Below are 21091 nucleotides of genomic sequence, written 5' to 3' on the forward strand. Positions count from 1 at the left end.
TGATTTTTTAGTCATGAAATAAATTACTCATAATTCAATTTTTCAGCAATTGAATGCCCCAGTCTTCGTGGTCTAAGTATGTATGATGCATCATTTACCTGTGCTATTATTTTTCAAAGATTAAATTCCCAATTGATCACAATATTGACAATTTTGTCATAATTTTTCCTTTTGAAAATTATGCTATTTTGTGACTAAGGCTACGTCTCGTCTGCTCTTTTTACCGATAGTATCGATATCAAGGTATTTTAGTTAGGAAGCCTTTCGTGAAACAGGTTTAGTAAGATTGGAACTAACTCCGTGGTTGGTGGATAAAGATATGACTAACTTGTCCAGGTGTTGAGAAACGGGCCCCAGCTGCATGGTATTATTGGCCGCTCTCTATGCCGTCAGTGATTTGTGGAGAGCAAGACATACTGTGACCAAATAGGCCTAGTATATTCCATGGTGATATATGTATCGAATGACCTAACAAAGGATAGTAGATAAACGTTGGTTTTGAAATAAGAAATTGAATAGAAAAATGACATTTACATAATTATTTCTAAATATTTCATAGACAATTTTTTTTATGAAAGAACCATGATTTCTTTCGTGCTTTTTCCGCCACAAGGTGGCGCTAGAGAAGACTGGAAAAAAACATTGCGCAATTGCAAGCAATTATCCTTGTTGTCATCAGCTAAATTTAGATTTGCCCTTGGTATTTATTGTTTCACTGCTAATGGGAAATGGCATTTATTTCTGAGAGCTGGTAAATTGATATTGCATATCCAGGTTATATATCAGGTGAGTTTTGAGCACCGATTTGCGTTATTTATGTTATAAATCACATTTAAAATGTAAATGATGATCAAAGAAAAACGTGAACGAGAGATCGAATCGCTATCGGGAGGGACTGAATGAATTTCTGCCGCGGCTGCGTCGGCTGGCCATGAGTAGCTAGGTGCGGTAGCTACGGCGGCTGGTCGTGTATGTGCCCGTAACCTGGCAGCAGCTTAATAAAAATAAAAGCATTAATAACGGCTGGGCCTGGGGCCAGCCACGGAGGTAGAAATAACTTCTTTCTGTTACCTGCATGGGCCAGCTTAAACTACCCAATGCATGTCACCTCTGTTAGCCTCTTCAAACATGTCAAACAAGAGGTACAGGACTACCATGACTACACAGAGCATCCTGCTTCACAGAGCTACCAAGTCTCACGCATTATGCGTGAGACTCAAGCATTTTGGACTCTTGTTCATCCCCTCAAATCTCTGTCTCACGCAACTATCACAGCCTATCCCCATATACATTGTCATTGTACACAATGTCTTTGATCTCACTCAGATTCACAGAAAATCTCATGCATAGCTGGTCTTTGAACTTGGCATCTCTGGCTTCACTAAGAGAGGAGCATGGTTTTTTAGCTGCACTTATAGTAGTAAATTTTTAGTATATTTTAAAATGGCACTGTACATACAATGTACTCCACACCAGACCTGCCAAATATAGTACGGCAATACACCAGTCGGTGGACTGTACTTTATCAGAAGAAGAAGAACGTCTACGGCGTCTCGGCCGCCTATGTTTAAAAAAGAGAATCCCACAGACTCTGCCTGGACCCATTCATTCTATGAACAAGGTTATGTTTATGATATGGCCTGGACCCTGCCCCTGGTTGATCAGATGTTGAATAGATCATGTAGATTGCAGTGGCCAGTGCACAATGCTAGTATTTTTATGTTATCACAATGCTTATTTATATAGGTCACATAACAGAATTTTACTTGATTCAATCAGACTCACTAGCAAATGTTGTCTTGATCAGTTTGACAACATTTTTTTCTTTTCTTTTTCTCAAGCCTGAAACCTCATTATGATTATCTTGTCATGATAGTGGTGCTTGATAAGATAGACCAGAAATATAAGATTTCCAATAAAAGTGCATTTTTCTTTTATTCTTGGGTCAGCATTCGGGGGCAAAAAGAAGTCGTTTACAGGAATGGGAAATTTAAAAAGTGAATGTATGTACTGCTGATCCTGGATGGAGCTGGATCCTTAGGACCTGTCCCATATTGTGACAGCTTGACAGAGCTCTGCCATGCTTCTAGAAGATGATACTAATACAATGTTGCTTACTGTCTGACTCATAATGATGACGTGGATTACCTTTTAAAGTTCTCAGCGACAAAAAGTCAAAGAGTTGTCAATGACTGGAACAATCTTACTGAGTCACCGCACCTAGTCTAAATACATTCAAAAGACTATTGGACATTCATTGGTCCAACCTTCACTATGTAGCACGTGATCCAACTCTTTAGCGTACCCTCAAAGCTGTATCGTCTGTAATTCCCTAAGAAGAAGCGAACGAAAGACTTACAGGACTACCTGCTCTTCCGTATATTGCTGATGATGCTGAAAATAAATAATAGATATATGTTGTATTTGTTTGTTTTCTTTTCCTGTTTTGCAGGTTTTGTGGTTGGCAAGACTGAGATCATGGCAGGAGTTGACTGCAGTGAGGACTCACTGTCTGATGACATACAGGGAGAATTAGAAGTCTTAAGATCAATCTATCAAGGAGAAGGAGAGTTTGCCATGGAAACATGTTGCCATGGTGATGACACTAAATCAAACTATGTATGTGAGGTCATCATAACACCATCTGACATGCCGCTAGGATTAAGTTTCTCATTACCAGGTATGTCAAGGTCACCTAGATCTAGGTTTATTGTGATTGGTGGAAAGATTCAAGATGTATTTTATAGGAGAAACTTTCAGCCTAATAACTTGTTTTTATGTACTTCAGGACCGAGTTTCTCTTGAAATATTCACCATTTTGATGCAAAGAGTCTTTATAATGTATCTTGAATTACTTCATTTCAAAGCAACAAAAGGCATGTTTTTAGAACGTTTTGGGAGATTGATAGGTGGTTTCAGGTGGGAGAATGGCCAAAGAAGGTATGGAAGTGCGCAGTTTGACAAGAATGGTCAATTCTTGCACCTGCTTGTGTAAAGACGTCCACTGTGAGAGCAAATTTAAAGGTCAAGTCCACCTCAGAAAAATGTTGATTTGAATCAATAGAGAAAAATCAGACAAGCACAATACTGAAAATTTCATCAAAATCGGATGTAAAATAAGAAAGTTATGACATTTCAAAGTTTCGCTTATTTTCAACAAAATAGTTATATGAACGAGCCAGTAACATCCAAATGAGAGAGTCGATGATGTCACTCACTCACTATTTCTTTTGTTTTTTATTGATTGAATTATACAATATTTCAATTTTTACGAATTTGACGATTAGGACCTTCTTGCCCGAAGCACAAAATGTTAAAATAATGGAATTCCACGTGTTCAGGGAGGAATGAAACTTCATTTCACATGACAATGATGAGAAAATAAAAATATTTCATATTTCATATAATAAAATACAAAAGAAATAGTGAGTGTGTGATGTCATCAACTCTCTCATTTGGATGTAACTGGCTCGTTCATATAAATATTTTGTTGAAAATAAGCGAAACTTTAAAATGCCATAACTTTCTTATTTTACATCCGATTTTGATGAAATTTTCTGTTTGTTGAATTTTTCTCTTTTCATTCAAATCAAGTTTTGTTGGGGTGGACTTGTCCTTTAAAGACGTTTCACAACTCAATCGTGTTTAATGTCAAAGGTTGTCAAATCTGAGCTGATCACATTTATAAACGCATCTTGTTCGATGTTTAGACTTTTCTCCAACTCATCCTTGGAAATGTTCACTTTTACGACCAGGAATGTACATGTAGGACGTTGAACACACCCTTTTTTATTTATCATCTTGACGTTTTGTAATCACTTATTCAATCATGATTCATGTTTAAATTTGAAAGCAGATATATTGAACACACCTTTGGATGATCCATTTGATCCACTCTGTCATTAGTATTGACTGAAAAAAAAAGCTGAGATTTACAATGTAAAAATGTATTGGTTATTTGTGTCAAGTCTGATTCTTATGTAAATCCCCGAGGGGGGGGGCCACTTCCATTCACGAGTGGATACCATGCGCGACCATGGGGTCTCGAAAAGCACCCTAAACACGTAATTTCCATATTCTGAAAATGCACCCCTGAACAAGTATTGGCGTGTGAAACCCTACCCTTAACAAGTATTGGAAACAAAACGATACTCTTGGCACATATTCCCTGAAATGAACCCCTAAACAAGTATAGGAATGTTTTATTGTTACGGGTCCTTCGGTCGTCGGCTTTACCTTATTTGGTTTAGTACGACCCCACCTTCTACACCTCATGCAAATCGGACTCTAAAACGAAGTGTTGGGGCAAAAAGGACATCCTTTATAAAACATTTTATTTTTGTTTTATCATCCCCGCAAATTCGACCCTAAACACGTAATTTTCCTAGCGAAATAGAACCCTTTTTTCATTATTTTTGTGTTTTTGACACCCTTATCACGTTATCGTGTCCTATCGTGAAAAAGACATCCTTTTTACATGTTTTTGGGGTCGCGCATGGTATCCACTCATCAATGTAAGGGCCCCCCCCGGGTGTAAATCATGTTTTTTTTTAAATTACGAACTCTTATTACAGGATATAGACTAATATTCACTGTCCTTGTTTTGTTTTCATAGGAACATACCCACAGATCAGCCCTCGGATTGAGATGGTTTCCCTGCCTGAATCCATCTCACAAGATAATATTGCCGTCCTCCTGGTTTACCTCTATCAGATTGCCAAAGAGAATGCTGGGATACCTCACCTTTATTCAGTGGTTGAGGGCGCCAAACAGTGGATTAGGGATCACCTTGAAGATCTTCACCTTGACTCTTCTTCAACTTGTTCAGGTGAGGATACATGTATTTAGTATTGTGGCTTGACTGGCTTCTTTAGTTGGTTTAAACTCTATAGATTCATCGAACCTTGATAAAACTCTGTAATGTTAAAAAATGTAATTTGGTCTACTTCCATTTCAGGTTGGTTTCTTCACACATGGTCTAATCCTAGCTCTTCAAACAGTTCATCTACTATCCAATTAGCCATTAAACTTCAGGCAAAAAGAACTGTCCATGAGGTTATTTTAAACAATGTCTAAACAAAGCAAGCCTTTTGGATTAATTATGTACTAAGAGCAATAAATTGAAAATGCTACATCACATAGGGTGCATTGTCAAATCTTCATTGAAGATTTTTGATGTAGGATGTATTATTTTGTGCTCACTCTTCAAAATCTTTGTAATAAGCTTTTAAGAGGAGATGGATTTGTTTTCAAAGTCAGCGTGTAATATTCACTTGTATGCTTATGTTTACTGTTATGCTTATATTTACTGTTATTTTCATTTTTTGTACCAATGTTTAAAATGCTGACACATCACAACGTAATTATGAATATAATGTTAGATAGGCTACATCCATCTTCAATTTATTATCATGAATATCTCTATCTATACATTTTTATTCTACAGAAAGTGATTGGGGCAGCATAGCTGACTCTGACACCAGAGATAAGGAGAAGAAGAAAGAAATGAAGAAGAATAAAGGCAAGAAGCAGGATGATACTCCTCAGTTTGGGCGGGATACTAAGAAGCCTCCTATGAAGACTGCTACTGATGTCATCTCTCGTATTCAGTGGGACAAACAGTTGAACCCAGAGCACTTCATAGTCGGTTACCTTGACCGCTTCATCGGGGTCGTGGAGCAGCCATTCCTGGCATTCTATTGGGGAGACATCGCTGAAGTGGACCATCTAACCCTAGCCATCCCCCGGCATCGCATCCAGTATTTCAAGTACAAAGACGAGGTGGTGTGGGATAAGAGAATACGGCTGGACAACGTGTTTGGATCGCTAGGAAGCGGACTCACGGTGGTGGACGTGGTGCAGAGGTATGCCAAGGAGAACGACACGGAGCGGAATGGTGGAAGCGAAAAGGAGGTGAATGACCTGGCAGATGTAGAAATGGATGATGATGGAGAGAGGATGGTCATGAAGGATGGGAGAGTTCAGAGGAGGAGAATAGATAAATCACGGCCTAACTATTTCATAGCAATACAAATTAGTAATGAAGATATCAAGGCTGGGGTGAAACAGATCCAGGATCACATGACCAGTATAGATCCTCTTATTTCATCATACCTGACTTCTCTCTCACATCTTCATGTAACACTCTGTATGCTCCAACTTGCCTCAAAGGCACAGATAAACACCGCCCTCTCTGTTCTGAAAAACATCCAACCTGAACTCACATCGATGCTTCTTCCTGTCACTATGATGAGGTTCCAGGGAGTTGACTCATTCCATGATCGCATCATGTATTCCCCAACAGAGGCAGATCACGCTCTTGAGAAAATGACACATTTCTTGCGAACGTCGCTCTCCAAAGCTGGCCTGAGCTTAATAGGAACTCGAGATGAGTTTGTCCCCCATCTCACCATCATGAAAATGGCTCGTGAAGAAGCGAATGGCCATCCCATTTTTACCTCTGACCTAAAATCTAAGTTTTCTGAGGTGCACCTAGGAACTCAGGTTGTTGATGCTATCCATTTGTGTTCCATTGATGATAAACCAGCTCATGATAGATTCTACTATTCATTAGCCAAGGTTGATTTGAATGAGTAGATTATTACAGACAATTCTGTGTAAAGCCTTTGGATACATATTAAACACATTTATTTTGATAATGTAGTGATGTGATACTAGTAGTACTAATGTCTCTTCATCAATCTTTGTAAAGCTTGATCATCTTTTGAAACGATTTGTGATGTCTGTTATCTCATGAAGAGGCCAATTCCCTTACTTAGGCACAAATAATAATAATAATAATAATAATAGGTCCATTTATATAGTGCAGCTACTATGTGCATATACTCTACTGCGCTTTGATAATTGGTATCATATTATTACCCCGGCTGTAGCTGAGCCGCCATATTAATAGGCGCTAAAGCGTTCAAGGAAAAATCCTACCGGGTACCCATTCACCTCACCTGGGTCGAGTGCAGCACAATGTGGATAAATTTCTTGCTGAAGGAAATTACGCCATGGCTGGGATTCGAACCCATGACCCTCTGTTTCAAAGTCCGAAGACTAATCCACTGGGCCACAACGCTCCACAACCCTAAATACCACCAGTCCTTGCTTAGTTTTTAACCTTGGTGCTGATAAAGATAGAATGCCAGTTATTGTAACAATTTTAAATTTATTCACACTGTCTTTTCTAAAAGCACACATGTGTAATTGCAATTTTCTGAGTGTGCGCGATGAAAGAAACATAATTATACATAAATCTGTCTAGTTTATGGTTTTATACCATGATGGCATAATTGAAACCTCTTTTGAAAATACAGACCACGAAGTTCAGCTATATAACTACAAGATATAGATCTGCAATGGTTTGGCACTAAGTTGTCACTTAGTTTGACAAAATGTTTTCGCTTGCTCAGCAAGAGCACCCATAATTATAATTTTCCATGTATTTTGGCTCACAAATTTTAATCATTCTTACTTAGCATGTATTGTGGATGGAGAGATCCATATCCAAACATTTCATAAATAATCATATGATATAAAAAAATATATACATATACAGTGCTGGCCATTTGTAGGATTTTAAAAGGGAAAGTAACACCAAATAGGATTTTCTCCTAGAAATGGGATTCTTTTAACTTGTAAAAATTATGATTTTGGGTGTGACTATGTTTTCAAGATTTTAACCCAAAATACATGTAGGATTTTAGGCTTGAAATAAGATGGAAGTAGAGAATAGTATTTTTTCACAATTAAGGTTGGCAGATGTGTAAATGGCTTAAATTTGAATATTTATGTTTTATTCATTTAATCATTATTCATGGTTTTATTTGAATTGAGAATTGTTGGTACACAATAATACCATTAGAGGTATTGTAGATAAGTCTATGGATGGGTAGATATGAATTCAGGGATTCAAATGCTAATGCAGCACTCATATATCTTACCAAGACACATATCTATTATTGCCACTCACCACCCAGGTGTTTTATCCAGTACTGTGCATACAAATTGATAATTATTTGAATATAAACTTTTTTATATTGAAATACTTCGTCAGATTGAATGGAAATCATGTGATGACAATCGAATTTGATTGTAAATAATTCTTTGCTGCAACTACATTAATTTAGTTTTAAGCATATTATATTGAGACATTAGAGAAAGAGGAGTGGGGTTATTATTTACTGAATGTTATATAATATTTTGTTGCATTAAAAAGTCGCTGACCTCAGTCACATCCCAACATTTCCTTCATTCTTCTAACCAAATAACACATCTATTTTTTCCCATTGTAAAAAAAATCAGGTTTTTAATTTGATTTTATGGCACATTTCCACCCTCCTTGGACCCATGTTGTTTAGTCTGCCTAATCATATTAATAATGGTTAGCAGATGTAACCAACAATATTGTGTAGAAATGTACCATGACTAGTTTTTAGGTTACACTTCGTAATTCCGAAGGTTCTTTATTCCGAAGGCTCGTAATTCCGAAACACGCAAATTGCCTATACCTCGATGTTCGTTAATCCAAAAACGAAATAAGATTTAATGTTCCGATGGTTCGTTAATCCGAAAACGAAATAAGATTTAATGTTGTGAAGGTTCGTTAGTCCGAAAACGAAATAAAATAAGGTTAGTTAACCATTTAGTTTTCGGACTAACGAACCTTCGGAATTACGAACCTCATTTCTTTTTCGGATTTACGAACCTTCGGAATTACGAACCTTCGGAAATACGAACCTTCGGAATAACGAACCTTCAGAATATCCGAAACTTCGGAGTAACGAAGCTTCGGAATTATGAATGTTTGCGAGTTTTTAAGCTGGAAATGTGATGTGCAATTTGATCATAATTCTTCACATTTTGGTAATGTAGATGTTGTTTTGATGAAGTGTTATGAGTTGTGTATCAGCCCTTATATTGATAGATATGCATGAATATTTTAGAGATAATTTTCTTAATACTCATTTTTACACTCCAAATCATTATCATATGATGCCACGTCTTTCACGTTTTGAAGAATAAAAGAGACACAAACAACTGTTAACATTGTGCAAAGTACAGCTTTATTTGATCACATTAGTCATTTATATATAAAATAAGAAGTGGGTACATTCTTATTGTGCATACAATATCGTACAATGAAACTATGGTATTTGGTGGGAAAATCTTTATCACTATCGAACTGCAGGTCAAGTATTAAACAATGCAAAGAGTATACAATAAGTTTTTATACTGTTTTAAAAACACACTGAATACATTGACACTATATCAATATGATGACATGAGAAAGTTAATAGAAGAAAGGGTCTGTGGAAATTAAAACACAATTTCATTGAAATTAAAGCACAATTTCATAGAAATTAAAAAGTAATGATTCAGTGAAGACACAAGTAACACAAAATGGCAACTTTTGTGACCGACCAAGAAATGCGATATCCAAGTTAGTTGAAATGATCGTAGTTTGCATTTCTTTTTAACTTTATGTTTGTGGGACAAGATGGCCCTTTTGTTCGCTTCCAGTTATAAAAAAAGAAAATATCATTGTGATCAAACAAATTAGAGCAGTATTGGATCTAATTACCCGTACTCTGGATTCCCAGTCTCTGCTTCTTTTAAAAACAAATACATGTCAGCGCAGATTTTCTGTAGAAATAAGGTAGATAAAAATATCAACAAAAGTAAATTTAAATTTCAACCTCCAGTATTAAAATTATAATTTAGTTCAAAATTTACACTGCACCATGATGATGATGATGATGGTGATGATGATGATGATGATGACGGTGATGATGGTGATGATGAATGATGATGGTGATGATGATGATGAATGATGATGGTGATGATGATGATGAATGATGGTGGTGATGATGATGGTGAAGATGGTGATGATTGTGATGATGAATGATGGTGGTGATGATGAATGATGATGGTGGTGATGATAGTGATGGTGATGATGATGACGGTGGTGGGGATGATGATGATGATGATATTGATGATAATGATGTTTATAATGATGAATAAGATATTCTGTAACAAAATGGGGTTTTGGTTGATTTGGCGTTTGGCCCTGACTCCATGGAGCTTTCTTGCTCTATTAAAATACATGAACCCAGTGCAACCAATATCTGAGCAAGTTTCGATGAAATGCAAACTACTGCCACAGTGACACAGCATGTGTCACTGTACACAAAAATATGCAACAATTAACAAGTATCAATTTTCATAAAACACTCCTAGATATGTCAAAAATGCGCCCCCATTACATTCAGGGTAGCTCCCCAATGAACAGTGGAGTACGTTGGAGGAAGGGGGTTGGCTTGGGGCGCTTCTCCACCCCCCCCCCCCAAAAAAAAACATGACTAAGTAAAACAAGAGAAAATGAAAGAGAGAAGGTTGAAATATATTGTTTGAATACCATGTAAAAATCTATCACAAAATTTGATTTTTGCATTTTATCTCGAAATATTGGCCCGCTTGCTTCGCTCGCTTGAGGGGGTCATATCTGACCCCCTCAACAATTTTGGCTCATTATGCCACTGCCAATAAATGATATCAATATATGATAATGCTTAGCTCGACAATAATGACTAATAATCAGTTGAGATTGTCAATCTTCAAACATGACACGATAAAAATCATTAAAATATCAAACCCTATTAGAGCCGTATGTATCACTTTCTTTTTCTCTAAGTGTCATATGCCTCGAACAATGTTGAAAGATAAATAAAAAAAATAGAAATATAATATTTCCAAACAGATTATTGTTTTATGAAAGGAAATATCAGACGTTTTATCTAACAGTTAACATCGGAAATGTGCTTATTAGCCAATGAAATTCGATTAGGGTAGTCGTCGGGACTGAAAACTTGTCAGACGGAAATTTTGAGAACACACTCCCAGTTTGAGAAGAATAAAAGTAGTACTGATTCGATAACAAGGAGTTTTCATTTCCACGGTGCATGACGGATTCAAGAACACAGTAAATGTATTGAAAATTCACGTCAAATGACAAAGAACAGCTGAAAGGTGTTTATCGAAACTTTGTGAACCGGAACAGCGGTTTCCTAAGCTTCGGAGCTGAAGAAAAAAGCGAAATATGTCTTTTGTCCAGGGCCTAGGACGAACCTATTGTTTTGATATATCAATTTTCGATAAAGGTCTTTTGGTTGTTTATTGTCATTAAGCATGAAGGGCATTTGATAATATATTTTCCATGTTCTTGTATCCGTCGTGAGTCTTGAAAACGACCACTCCCTAATAATAATCAAGGGTAAACAGAGTTAATAGTTTTAGTATTTGTAAGCAAGCAAACAAACAAACAAAAGCAAACATTTGATCAAGGAAAGTATTGGGCCTTGTGTCCTGAGAAAATGTGTTTTACCTATTCTGAATAACAATTTTGATAAAATATAGATGATAAACGGATTGAATAATTATTTTAAAAGTGGAATATATGGAAGTATAGGGAGATCTTGAGATCCTATGGCAAATAAACTAAGAGAGCGTAAATTATATTAATCATATACTCGAATGATCGATACAACAGAACATAATGGATTCAATATACAATTTTATAAAATAATCTAAGAAAAAATATCAGCGAATGAAATTTTTACTAAAAATGAATAATAATAAATCATTGAGCTTAGATTATTCCGGAAGACACCATTTACTGAAAGAAAATAATTGAGTTTTCGTCCAACATTCAAATCTCACTAAAATGTCGATTCTTTCAGCAAAATAGTCGATTTTTTAATTAGAAGACATGCATGCAGTGCCTCTCAAAAAATGTATTGTTTTATTTTAAAGGAAATATAAACAATTTTAATACGTATCTTATGATTTGTTTTTTTGATTGCATATTAGGAGCCTACAAAAGCTATTTGTGTCCTTATGTCATCAGCCATGTTTATACCAACAAGAAAAAACGGTGTAGATATTTATTTTTGACGGGAACCCGACAATATTAAAATCCACATTACACCATCCTTTATTTTTTGTTCATATCATCAACACAATAGCAGTTTTAAGAATATGGAATATATATCAATATCATTAAATATAAAGCAATGATAGTTTCCATTTCTCGAACTCATGAAAGGCACATTAGCTTTTTTTGTACTTAACACATCGGAGGGTAAATAACAGTGGAGTCCATTTATGTAGAGTAGCGACATGAGAGTTCTGCAAGTTCGGCGCCCAAAATGGCGTTCACAATAATTCTATTCCAGACACATAGGCCCGTATTTTGAAGTCAGGTTTAACTTAGACCATGATCTAACTGTGCTAAAATTATAGGAAGCTAACAGTGTCAAAATTGTTATTAAATTGTATGTTTCTTATGTTTACTGTGCTCTTTCCCGATTTATCGATGGTGAAGACAATCATCTATTCATACTTCCTAGACAATTATGAACGATTTGAGAGCCAAATGAGCTGAAATATGGTATCTCTACTGTTAGTGATTTATGTAACAATAATTGGCTATCCATATAAAACCACACTTTTAAACCTGAGGTTAAGTTAGACCCGACTTCAGAATACGGGCCATATGTTCTTGTCGCCCAAGAATAGAAAAGTTTCGTAACAGAATAATTTCTTGGCCCCAAAATGGCGTTTGAATCTCCAGGAGTCTTCGATTAAAGGGATTCTGCATTACAAAACCGCGAAGCACCATCTCTTTTAACCCTAACTTATCTAAGGGAGACGTTGTCAGTCCCCTCCCTCGTCATGGGTATTTCTCACAAGTTTTATCGAAATATAAGTTAATCATAGTGACTCGTTACTATTCATGTGTAGAAAGAACTGGAGAGCACCAACCCGTGGAAAAAGAGAACACTTGAATTTGTCGTGTATCGAACCAAAAAGAGTCAAATCATTTGTAAGTAAAGTGTACATGTATCAAATACATTATAGAATACACTCTGTATAATAAGGATTGTTATCATACTGATACGGTTGTTGTGAACGAAGATGAATCATAAAGTTTGGCATTATGCATCTCAACGAAAGACGATCGTCTCCAAGAAAACGAGGACGCATATGAATCTTCTGACTGTCTGTTGCTTGTATTCTGTGAGCCAGTGTATCCCTCGTCATCACTGCATCGTGAAGATTCCCCTGTAACCAGCGGCGCACTCCTAATCACAATAGTTCCATCAGGTTCGATGCCGTCGTTCTTCTGTTCGTATCTCGTCTGATGGTCACCATCGACATCGTCAATGGTCGCCTCCACCGCGTGGTTCACATTCATATTTTCATTGTAGTCGTCGTCGTAATGAAGCGGATTTTCAATGAGCGCGGGTGACGATCTTTTCGATGGGCTAGGATTAATGATATTGACAGTGACGTTGGCTCTGATGCCCGTTGCAAACCTTTGTGAGTTTCCAATGATTTGAGAGCGCATAGACTGGCCTTCGGGATCATTATTGAATCGCTTGCTGATCGTTCTCGGTAGAAGTCTGATGAAAGCATTGCGGAAGTCTTCTCTAAGTATGGAGTAAATTATAGGGTTACAGCATGGATTGATAAAACCGAACCAGGATGCGGCCGTGTTGATATAAAAGGGAACCGCTTCGTTGCTGATCTTTATAACTTTAATGAGTTTGGTGAGCGAAAATGGGGTGTTACAGATGATGTAAGCTAAGATCATCACCAAGATAGATCTGATAGCTTTATTAGAATAGAAACCTGAACTCTTTGGTTTTAATGTACTCTGCTTCTTTGTGTTCTGAGAAGCCAACGTGGACGTTTTCCCGTTGGTTTGTATATCCTGCTGTGTATAGTTGGGTTCGTCTTCATTCAACTCGACTGATGTAAGATCTGGTGATTGTTCTCGGCACTCTGCTGCTTCTTGTGGCGGTTCTGTCTCGCAGATGCGTCCAACAATCTGTGGTGGTGCGATCCTCTTGGCGTGTTCCTTTGCCACTTTGTAGATGCCAACGTAGCAGTAGAGCATCACCATTATCGGAGATGCGAAGCATATGACAAAGGCAGATGTGGTGTACGCTAGGATCTGTCTGTGATCACTCTCCCAGTTGACAGCGCAGATGATCTCGGCGTTGTCAAAGATGACCCATCGCATGATCGGAGGTGCCGCAGCGAAGATGAACCCGACAAACCATGTGCAAAGAACGAGCATTATGGCGCGACGGTGTGTCATCAAGGCTTGATACTTGAAGGGATGGACGACGTAGATGTGGCGGTCGACACTGATAAGGGCGAGGCTAAGCATGGAGACGATGATGAAGCAGTAGTTGAAGAAACATGCGACGTCGCAGAGGAAACCACCAAAGACCCAGTGATCGAACCAAACTGACACCAATGAGAAAGGCATCACCAGACTTGCACATCCAAGATCAGTGATAGCCAGATTGACGATGAAGACATTGGCTACCTGCAAATGACACGAGAAAGACGTAAAAAATTATCCATGGTTGCAATATTTTAATCATTCGTATGTACAACTAAATTCATTTTTAAAATCCATCAACTGAATGCTTATCTTTAGTTGGAAATATTTATTATAATTCTGCCCACACGGTATCACTTAACAAGTATCTTAAGTTAAAGGGTACGGGGAAAGGACTTTTTAAATTTCCTATCTATTATCTGGAAGAAAGTAACACTGAATCACTATTTTGGTTCAAATGTTTCATAAGTATTCACACCTTTTTTGTTAACTGAAGAGATAAAAAATATGTGACGAATTGTGACATGGCCGTTTGCATAGTTGCTGGGGGCAGGACACGTAAAACATAGAAGAAAAAACTTCAAAGCGAGTGAGCGAAGCGACTGATATTGACATTGTACGCTTTTTCATTTTCTAAAGTGAAATTGAATGATTCCGTGCATACTTTGGGTGAATTTCATGAAAATTTTCCGTATAAAAGGTAAGTTTTCAAAATTTCTGTGGGCAACTGCCCCCGATGCGTAAGACCGTAAAAGGTGGGAAATTAAAATTGCAAATTAAAATGACAAAATGGACTCATAAACACTGTCAGGGACTATCAAGATCAAATCAACGAAATATTTCACATCGATCCTTGACCCTTTTTCTTGCATCAACGTTTTCTAACAACAAATTCAGCATGTTCAAACGAGGTGAAGATCGCTGCGTCACAAGACAGAACGTGAGTGGAACCTCTTTGCCGTCACATGATACTGAAATGTGTGGAAAAGCCCCCGCACATCTTATGGCTGGTCCATGATCCCACTTTAACAAATTGCATTTTGCTCATATTTCTGAAAATGTGAATGAAACGTATCATTGTGGTCGAGGTTCAAATTAACTGTGAGAATACTAATATAACAAATTTTAATGATTGCGATCCTTTCATATTGGAGTAAATGCCAAAATTGGTTTCAAATCGTAGCAAATTATTAGGCTGCTATATGAAAATAATATGATAAATTCGTTTTTACAATTATTCTAATACAGATTATAGCATAGACGCAGATTTGAACATAAGTATTCGTATGGTTATTTAGAACTTAACACACTAAGATGCTCCATGTCTCAATATTTGCATCAAATTTTGCTACGTCTCATTCCAAAACCGGGTCGCAGACCAATCGTAAGGTGTGCGGTGGCCCTAAGGTACTTCAAAGTTTTCTTTTAGAATAACTCAAACTTTCAACAGATTGTTATAGAAAAAAATTGAAAGCACCAGTAGGAAGTTTTCACATTTACTATGGACACACTCTATACAACACATCGATTTCTTTGAAAATACAATTAAAATCACAATGGAGATCTTAGAGGCTTTTGTCGAAGGTTGGTGAACATAGACAGCAGATCATCCGAATATTTGCACCGGACGAACGATTGCAAAATTATCTCGTTGTCCAGGGTCAAGAGATTGCGATGCTGTCCCGGTCCACCAACTGTCGACAAAAACCTCTCAACTCGCCATTGTGATTGACTTGCAATTTATGCGTTGTAGAAAGTGTCTCCGTATCCGTAGTAAATGCAAAAACTCTGAATATCATTCACCACGCGACAACTAAAAAGTCTTTAAAAAAATATGTATAAACATAGCCAACATTTAACTTTCTATAGCTCTGTATTACTTTGGCATGGATTGTGTGAGGTAATTAGAGCCTTCTAGCTACTGCTGATGAATAAAAATCAAACCGATTGGATTTTATTTGTGTATTTTATAATTCTTATCTTAATCCATTTAACTTTCCCCAAGGATGAGCTCAGTAGAGTACCTAGGATTTTCCAAAGGCGGGCAAATTTGTCCGCCAAAAAATTTGACAAGCAAAAAAAAGTCTTTAAGTTATGGCTCGTCAGTGATCAGTTCTAACTCGTCGGGGCGGGGGGATACGTTCCTTGCATGGCGGGTTGTGACTCGTCAAGGCAGTCTGCCCCCCCCCCCGTAGGTACGCTAGTGGATGAGCTCAAGTTAAGAACTTAATTGATCGTCCCTTTATTTATTGTTGACGAATATTTTGCATATTGTAATTACATCACATTGTAATTAACTAATATTATTGTTTAATTGATAAGAAATAAAGAACCATCCGCTGTCTGATATCGTTCCGATACTATCGTCAGTCATGATGATCGTTTTATACTACGTCTCCTTCCCATGCACTGCTCTGCATATTATGCACTTTGTATTCTTATTCTTTCTTTAATAGTGTGTACGTGTTTAGCCGCATTGAACAGCTTCTCCTGGAGATGTGCACGCCCTTATAGCAGATGTATAGTAATAAATAATTACCGGGGATGACCTACAGTCCTACACGTAAGGTGATCTACAGACAAGGCATGTTAAGCGATATTCCTCGAGTACGCCAGTCAGCCCTCGTTATTCAACCAAATATAATAATTTGTTAATTTGTTGTTTCACTTACTATGACAATACAGATTAAATAATTGTATGGTTCTCTACAAAATAATACATGATTGCGTATATGTCAGTATATATATTTCGTTGATACATGGTGTACACTATTGTTCTTGGAAACCTTTAGAAAGCCTCTCAACTCGCCATTGTGATTGACTTGCAATTTATGCGTTGTATGTGTCTCCGTATCCGTAGTAAATGCAAAAACTCTGAATATCATTCACCACGCGACAACTAAAAAGTCTTCTTTTTATTTCTTGGAAACCTTTAGAAGTTATGTATATCGCTTCTTTTTTGATGTATTTAAAGGGGAAGTTCACCCTGAAGAAAACTTTGTTGTGAAAATAGCAGAAAAAATAGTAAAATATATTGGTGAAGGTTTGAGGAAAATCCGTTAAAGTGTAAGAAAGTTATTAGAGTTCAAAATTTTGGATTTGTGACGTCATAAACGAGCAGCTGCCCATGTGTTATGTTATATAAAATGTATTAATTTCAAATTTTGTATGGTTCCTGATGACTTAATTTTGTTTTCTTTTCATGATCGGGTATGAAATGATTTGTCTATTGATATACAAAAGTTACAGTGAATACCATTTTCAATTTTCTGAGAAAATGACATTTCGTTGATTTTTTACCATTCGCTATGTAGGAATGCTGCTCGCATATGACGTCACAAATCAAATAACTTTTTAATTATTTGATGAATTTTTCTCAAACCTTCGGCAATATTTATTATTATTTTTTCTGCTATTTTTACAATAAACGTTTTGTCAGGGTGAACTTCCCCTTTAAGATTCTATTATCGAATACTGTATAAAGCATATGCTTACGGATAATGCATTTTGTGATTCTACATCGATCAAATTTCTTGAAATATCGATCCTAGGTACCTGGTAAAAAAGCAAGATGACAATTTCAAGAGGATTTCACTGCTATCAATGACAAGTAACTTCAATGAATAGCTCATAATTGATGGGAGATATTCTAGACAATTCATGGTCACACAGCAGTAGGAAAACAACGTTCTAAAATGATGAAATTATGATGAGATCCCAAAAGACAAATTAGAGATGCTGGTCCGATTTATGAACAAATGCAATGACATTGGTTGTCATTATCCTAACACTTATAATAGCGGCAAACGAACAATCACACACATCAATGCCGTGTTATATATTTTGATACACTGATGGGAATTAATAATAGTGCAATAAACCTTTCAAATTAAGGCTTTATGGAACAACATGACCTATAGGTCCATGATATCAGTAACGTTGGGGAATTGATAATTGAGATAAAAGAATGAAAACTTTTAAGTGCACCGACCTCCTTAAAGTAGTTTATCCCCTAATAGTTTACGTCAGTACAAAGAAATCCTGTTAACAACGTTCCCATTCAATAACAATTAAGTAATTGTAACATGACTATAATTTCTGCGTTTGCCCTTCTCCTACGCTTGTTCTTAATAACTTCACCTGTCGATTTTCTGTAACCCTCCTCATACGCTAGTCCTTTACCATTTTTTTTCTATAATTTTCCTAGAAAAGCAAACACTTCATTTTAACTTTGTTAACGTTTGTTTTTCCCTTGTATGTTTTCGTCTTTGTATGTTTTATTTTGTATTCCTTCATTTTCTTTCTCTACCATGTTTACTGGGCTGAACTTCTAAGATCCTACAGATCATCAATGCCAGTCCACACGCGAAGTCTGTTTTGTATACACTATTTCCTGTTATTTTCGTTATACCTTGTTTTGTTCTCTCTTGTATACTTCTTATTTACCTGTATATATGTTATTTTTATCAAGTGATATAAACATGAAATGAAATGAACCGTGAAATGGGGAGGGGGGGGGGGATTTTTAAGGCCATGATGTATTTTGCTTTTCGGATGTTGATCTAATCTTTAACAATAAGTATGGACAAAATAATAATGAGAAGCAGAGTATGATAAACGATACTCATAATAACTCCAGCGTCACGGAATGATATATATATATGTTGGTCGTTCGCCTATGACCTTTGCATACAATGTAACAGTGGCATTAAATTCACGCAATAGTTCTAAGAACTATTTTATTTCTAAATTTGAATAAGTTTATTCTTTATTATGATTTTTAATTTATTTATTTGTTCATTTATGCATTCATCATACATATTAGTCCATCTGTCTATGAATATATCACATACAAAATATTCCCTCTGGACTTCGCGAGCTTTTATCGGACTAGAGTTGGTTTCCTTGTGTGACTGTAGTATCATTTGGTTACACTTCGTAATTCCGAAGGTTCTTTATTTCGAAGGTTCGTAATTCCGAAACACGTAAATTGCCTATGTCCAGTTGTCATGACGATTAACCGCCTTTTTCAGGACGGGCGCTCGTAAAAATAATGCGGCTTATTTTCGGAGTTTGTGAACGCAAGTTTTATTGAATTAGGATAGGTTCGATGTTCCGAAGGTTCGTTAGTCCGAAAACGAAATAATTTTCGTTGTTCCGAAGTTTCTTTAATCCGAAAACGAAATAAGGTTCGTTAATCATTACGTTTTCGGACTAACGAACCTTCGGAATTACGAACCTCATTTCGTTTTCGGATAAACGAACCTCACTTTGTTTTTTGTACTTACGAACCTTCGGAATTACGAACCTCATTTTGTTTTCGGACTTACGAACCTTCGGAATTACGAACCTTCGCAAATACGAACCTTCGGAATAACGAACCTTCGGAATAACGAACCTTCGGAATATCCGAACCTTCGGAATAACGAAGCTTCGGAATTACGAATGTATGCGGTATCGGTTGAACCTCACCTGTGATCTTAGTGTTCTGGACCTGGAGATAGCTAAACACACCATTGAGTTACCAATTATGGCTACACAGATGATAATACTAAGGACTGCAGTCAGAAAAATCTCGACCCCTAGAGGCAGGCTCATTTGGTTCACAGTGCTCGGTGTCTGTAAGAAAAAAAGATGAGAAGAGAAATTTTGCTTTTAAGTAACACCGAGGAAATATAATGGGAACAGATAAAGAAAGATCGGGGGAAATATTTATAGAAACGTTACCCCCAATACACCCCGGACACGAACAAAACGCATGGAATATAATTACCCTCGGGATTAGTCTGCGTTGGCTGGAAGTCAATGTCTTGTGACAATGGGAATGCTATTTTCTTTTTTTAGTAGGAGTAGTAGTAGTAGTAATATCGTAGTAGTAGTAGTAATAGAAGCAGTAGTAGTAATAGTAGTAGTAGTAGTAATAGTAGTAGTAGTAGTAGTAGTAGTAGTAGTAGTAGTAGTAGTAGTAGTAGTAGTAGTAGTAGTAGTAGAAGCAGTAGTAGTAGTAGTGGTAGTAGTAGTAGTAGTAGTAGTAGTAGTAGTAGTAGTAGTAGTAGTAGTAGTAGTAGTAGTAGTAGTAGTAGTAGTAGTAATAATAGTAGTAGTAGTAGTAGTAGTAGTAGTAGTAGTAGTAGTAGTAGTAGTAGTAGTAGTAATAGTAGTAGTAGTAGTAGTAGTAGTAGTAGTAGTAGTAGTAGTAGTAGTAATAGTAGTAGTAGTAGTAGTAGTATAGTAGTAGTAGCAGCAGCAGCATCAGTGTAGTAGTAGCAGCATCAGTGTAGTAGTAGTAGCATTAGCAGAAAGGGGACGCCTGGGAGAACCCCCCCCCAAAAAAAAAAAAAAAAAAAGGTAATCTGACAAAAAGAATAAACGACCCAGAATAATAGAGGAAAGGGGAAGAACTTAAAAGAAAGGAACGTTAAAGGGAAAAGGGGTTATTATGAAATATCAAAAATATGTCACAAAATTAATGTCTGATCTCCACTGAAAGTTAAAATGTCCCCTCATCCAGGAGACTCTTCATAATATTTGACTTATTACGCAACTCGCGCTCCATTATTGCATTATCATAGCAATCGCCTGACTGTCATCATACAACAAGTTCACATCAAAACACAGCTATGATGATATTTCAGACGAATTTATTAGCAGATGAAAGCTGCAATGAACGTGTTCCAAACTTCCAGGGACCGGGGTATACAACGACAAGATCACAACGAACATCAATCAATAAATCGGTTCATTCAGTCTTCCCTTACCAATAACAAAAAAAAAATTACTTAAAAATAATCCTTTGGAAAGCGAGGAATATTCGACCCTGTGATTTCTCACAAAATCGCGTTTCCCCTTCGTGTTGTGAACGTCACGAACGTGAAAATCACCTGTTTAGTC

At 36.7% G+C, this 21091-nt stretch overlaps 2 protein-coding genes across 2 annotated transcripts; one reads left to right on the forward strand and one right to left on the reverse strand.

Annotated features, from left to right (window-relative positions):
- Positions 1-640: 640 nt before the first annotated feature.
- LOC121422980 lies at positions 641-6796 on the forward strand. The gene is made up of 4 exons (XM_041618233.1): positions 641-786; positions 2453-2680; positions 4616-4828; positions 5447-6796. Exons 2-4 carry the CDS (start codon positions 2479-2481, stop codon positions 6595-6597), a joined length of 1566 nt encoding a protein of 521 aa, XP_041474167.1. The 5' UTR covers positions 641-786; positions 2453-2478; the 3' UTR covers positions 6598-6796.
- A 5346-nt stretch (positions 6797-12142) lies between these two features.
- On the reverse strand, positions 12143-19883 carry LOC121422503 (D(1) dopamine receptor-like). Its single transcript, XM_041617621.1, has 2 exons — positions 19673-19883; positions 12143-14404 (listed from the first exon to the last, which is right to left on the reverse strand). The coding sequence occupies exons 1-2, from the start codon at positions 19796-19798 to the stop codon at positions 12953-12955; spliced, it is 1578 nt and encodes a 525-aa protein (XP_041473555.1). The 5' UTR covers positions 19799-19883; the 3' UTR covers positions 12143-12952.
- Positions 19884-21091: the final 1208 nt, after the last annotated feature.

Source organism: Lytechinus variegatus, chromosome 10 (genome assembly GCF_018143015.1).
Source record: "Lytechinus variegatus isolate NC3 chromosome 10, Lvar_3.0, whole genome shotgun sequence".
In the NCBI taxonomy this organism is placed as follows: domain Eukaryota; kingdom Metazoa; phylum Echinodermata; class Echinoidea; order Temnopleuroida; family Toxopneustidae; genus Lytechinus; species Lytechinus variegatus.

Excerpts from the sequence above, each read along its gene's own strand:
- LOC121422980 (XM_041618233.1), top strand. The coding sequence starts at position 2,479 with ATGGCAGGAGTTGACTGCAGTGAGGACTCACTGTCTGATGACATACAG. Across the intron at positions 2,681-4,615 it reads ATTAAGTTTCTCATTACCAG|GAACATACCCACAGATCAGC; the intron begins GTATGTCAAGGT and ends TTGTTTTCATAG. Across the intron at positions 4,829-5,446 it reads CTCTTCTTCAACTTGTTCAG|AAAGTGATTGGGGCAGCATA; the intron begins GTGAGGATACAT and ends TTTATTCTACAG.
- LOC121422503 (XM_041617621.1), bottom strand. The coding sequence starts at position 19,798 with ATGAGCCTGCCTCTAGGGGTCGAGATTTTTCTGACTGCAGTCCTTAGT. Across the intron at positions 14,405-19,672 it reads CCAGAACACTAAGATCACAG|GTAGCCAATGTCTTCATCGT; the intron begins GTGAGGTTCAAC and ends TGTCATTTGCAG.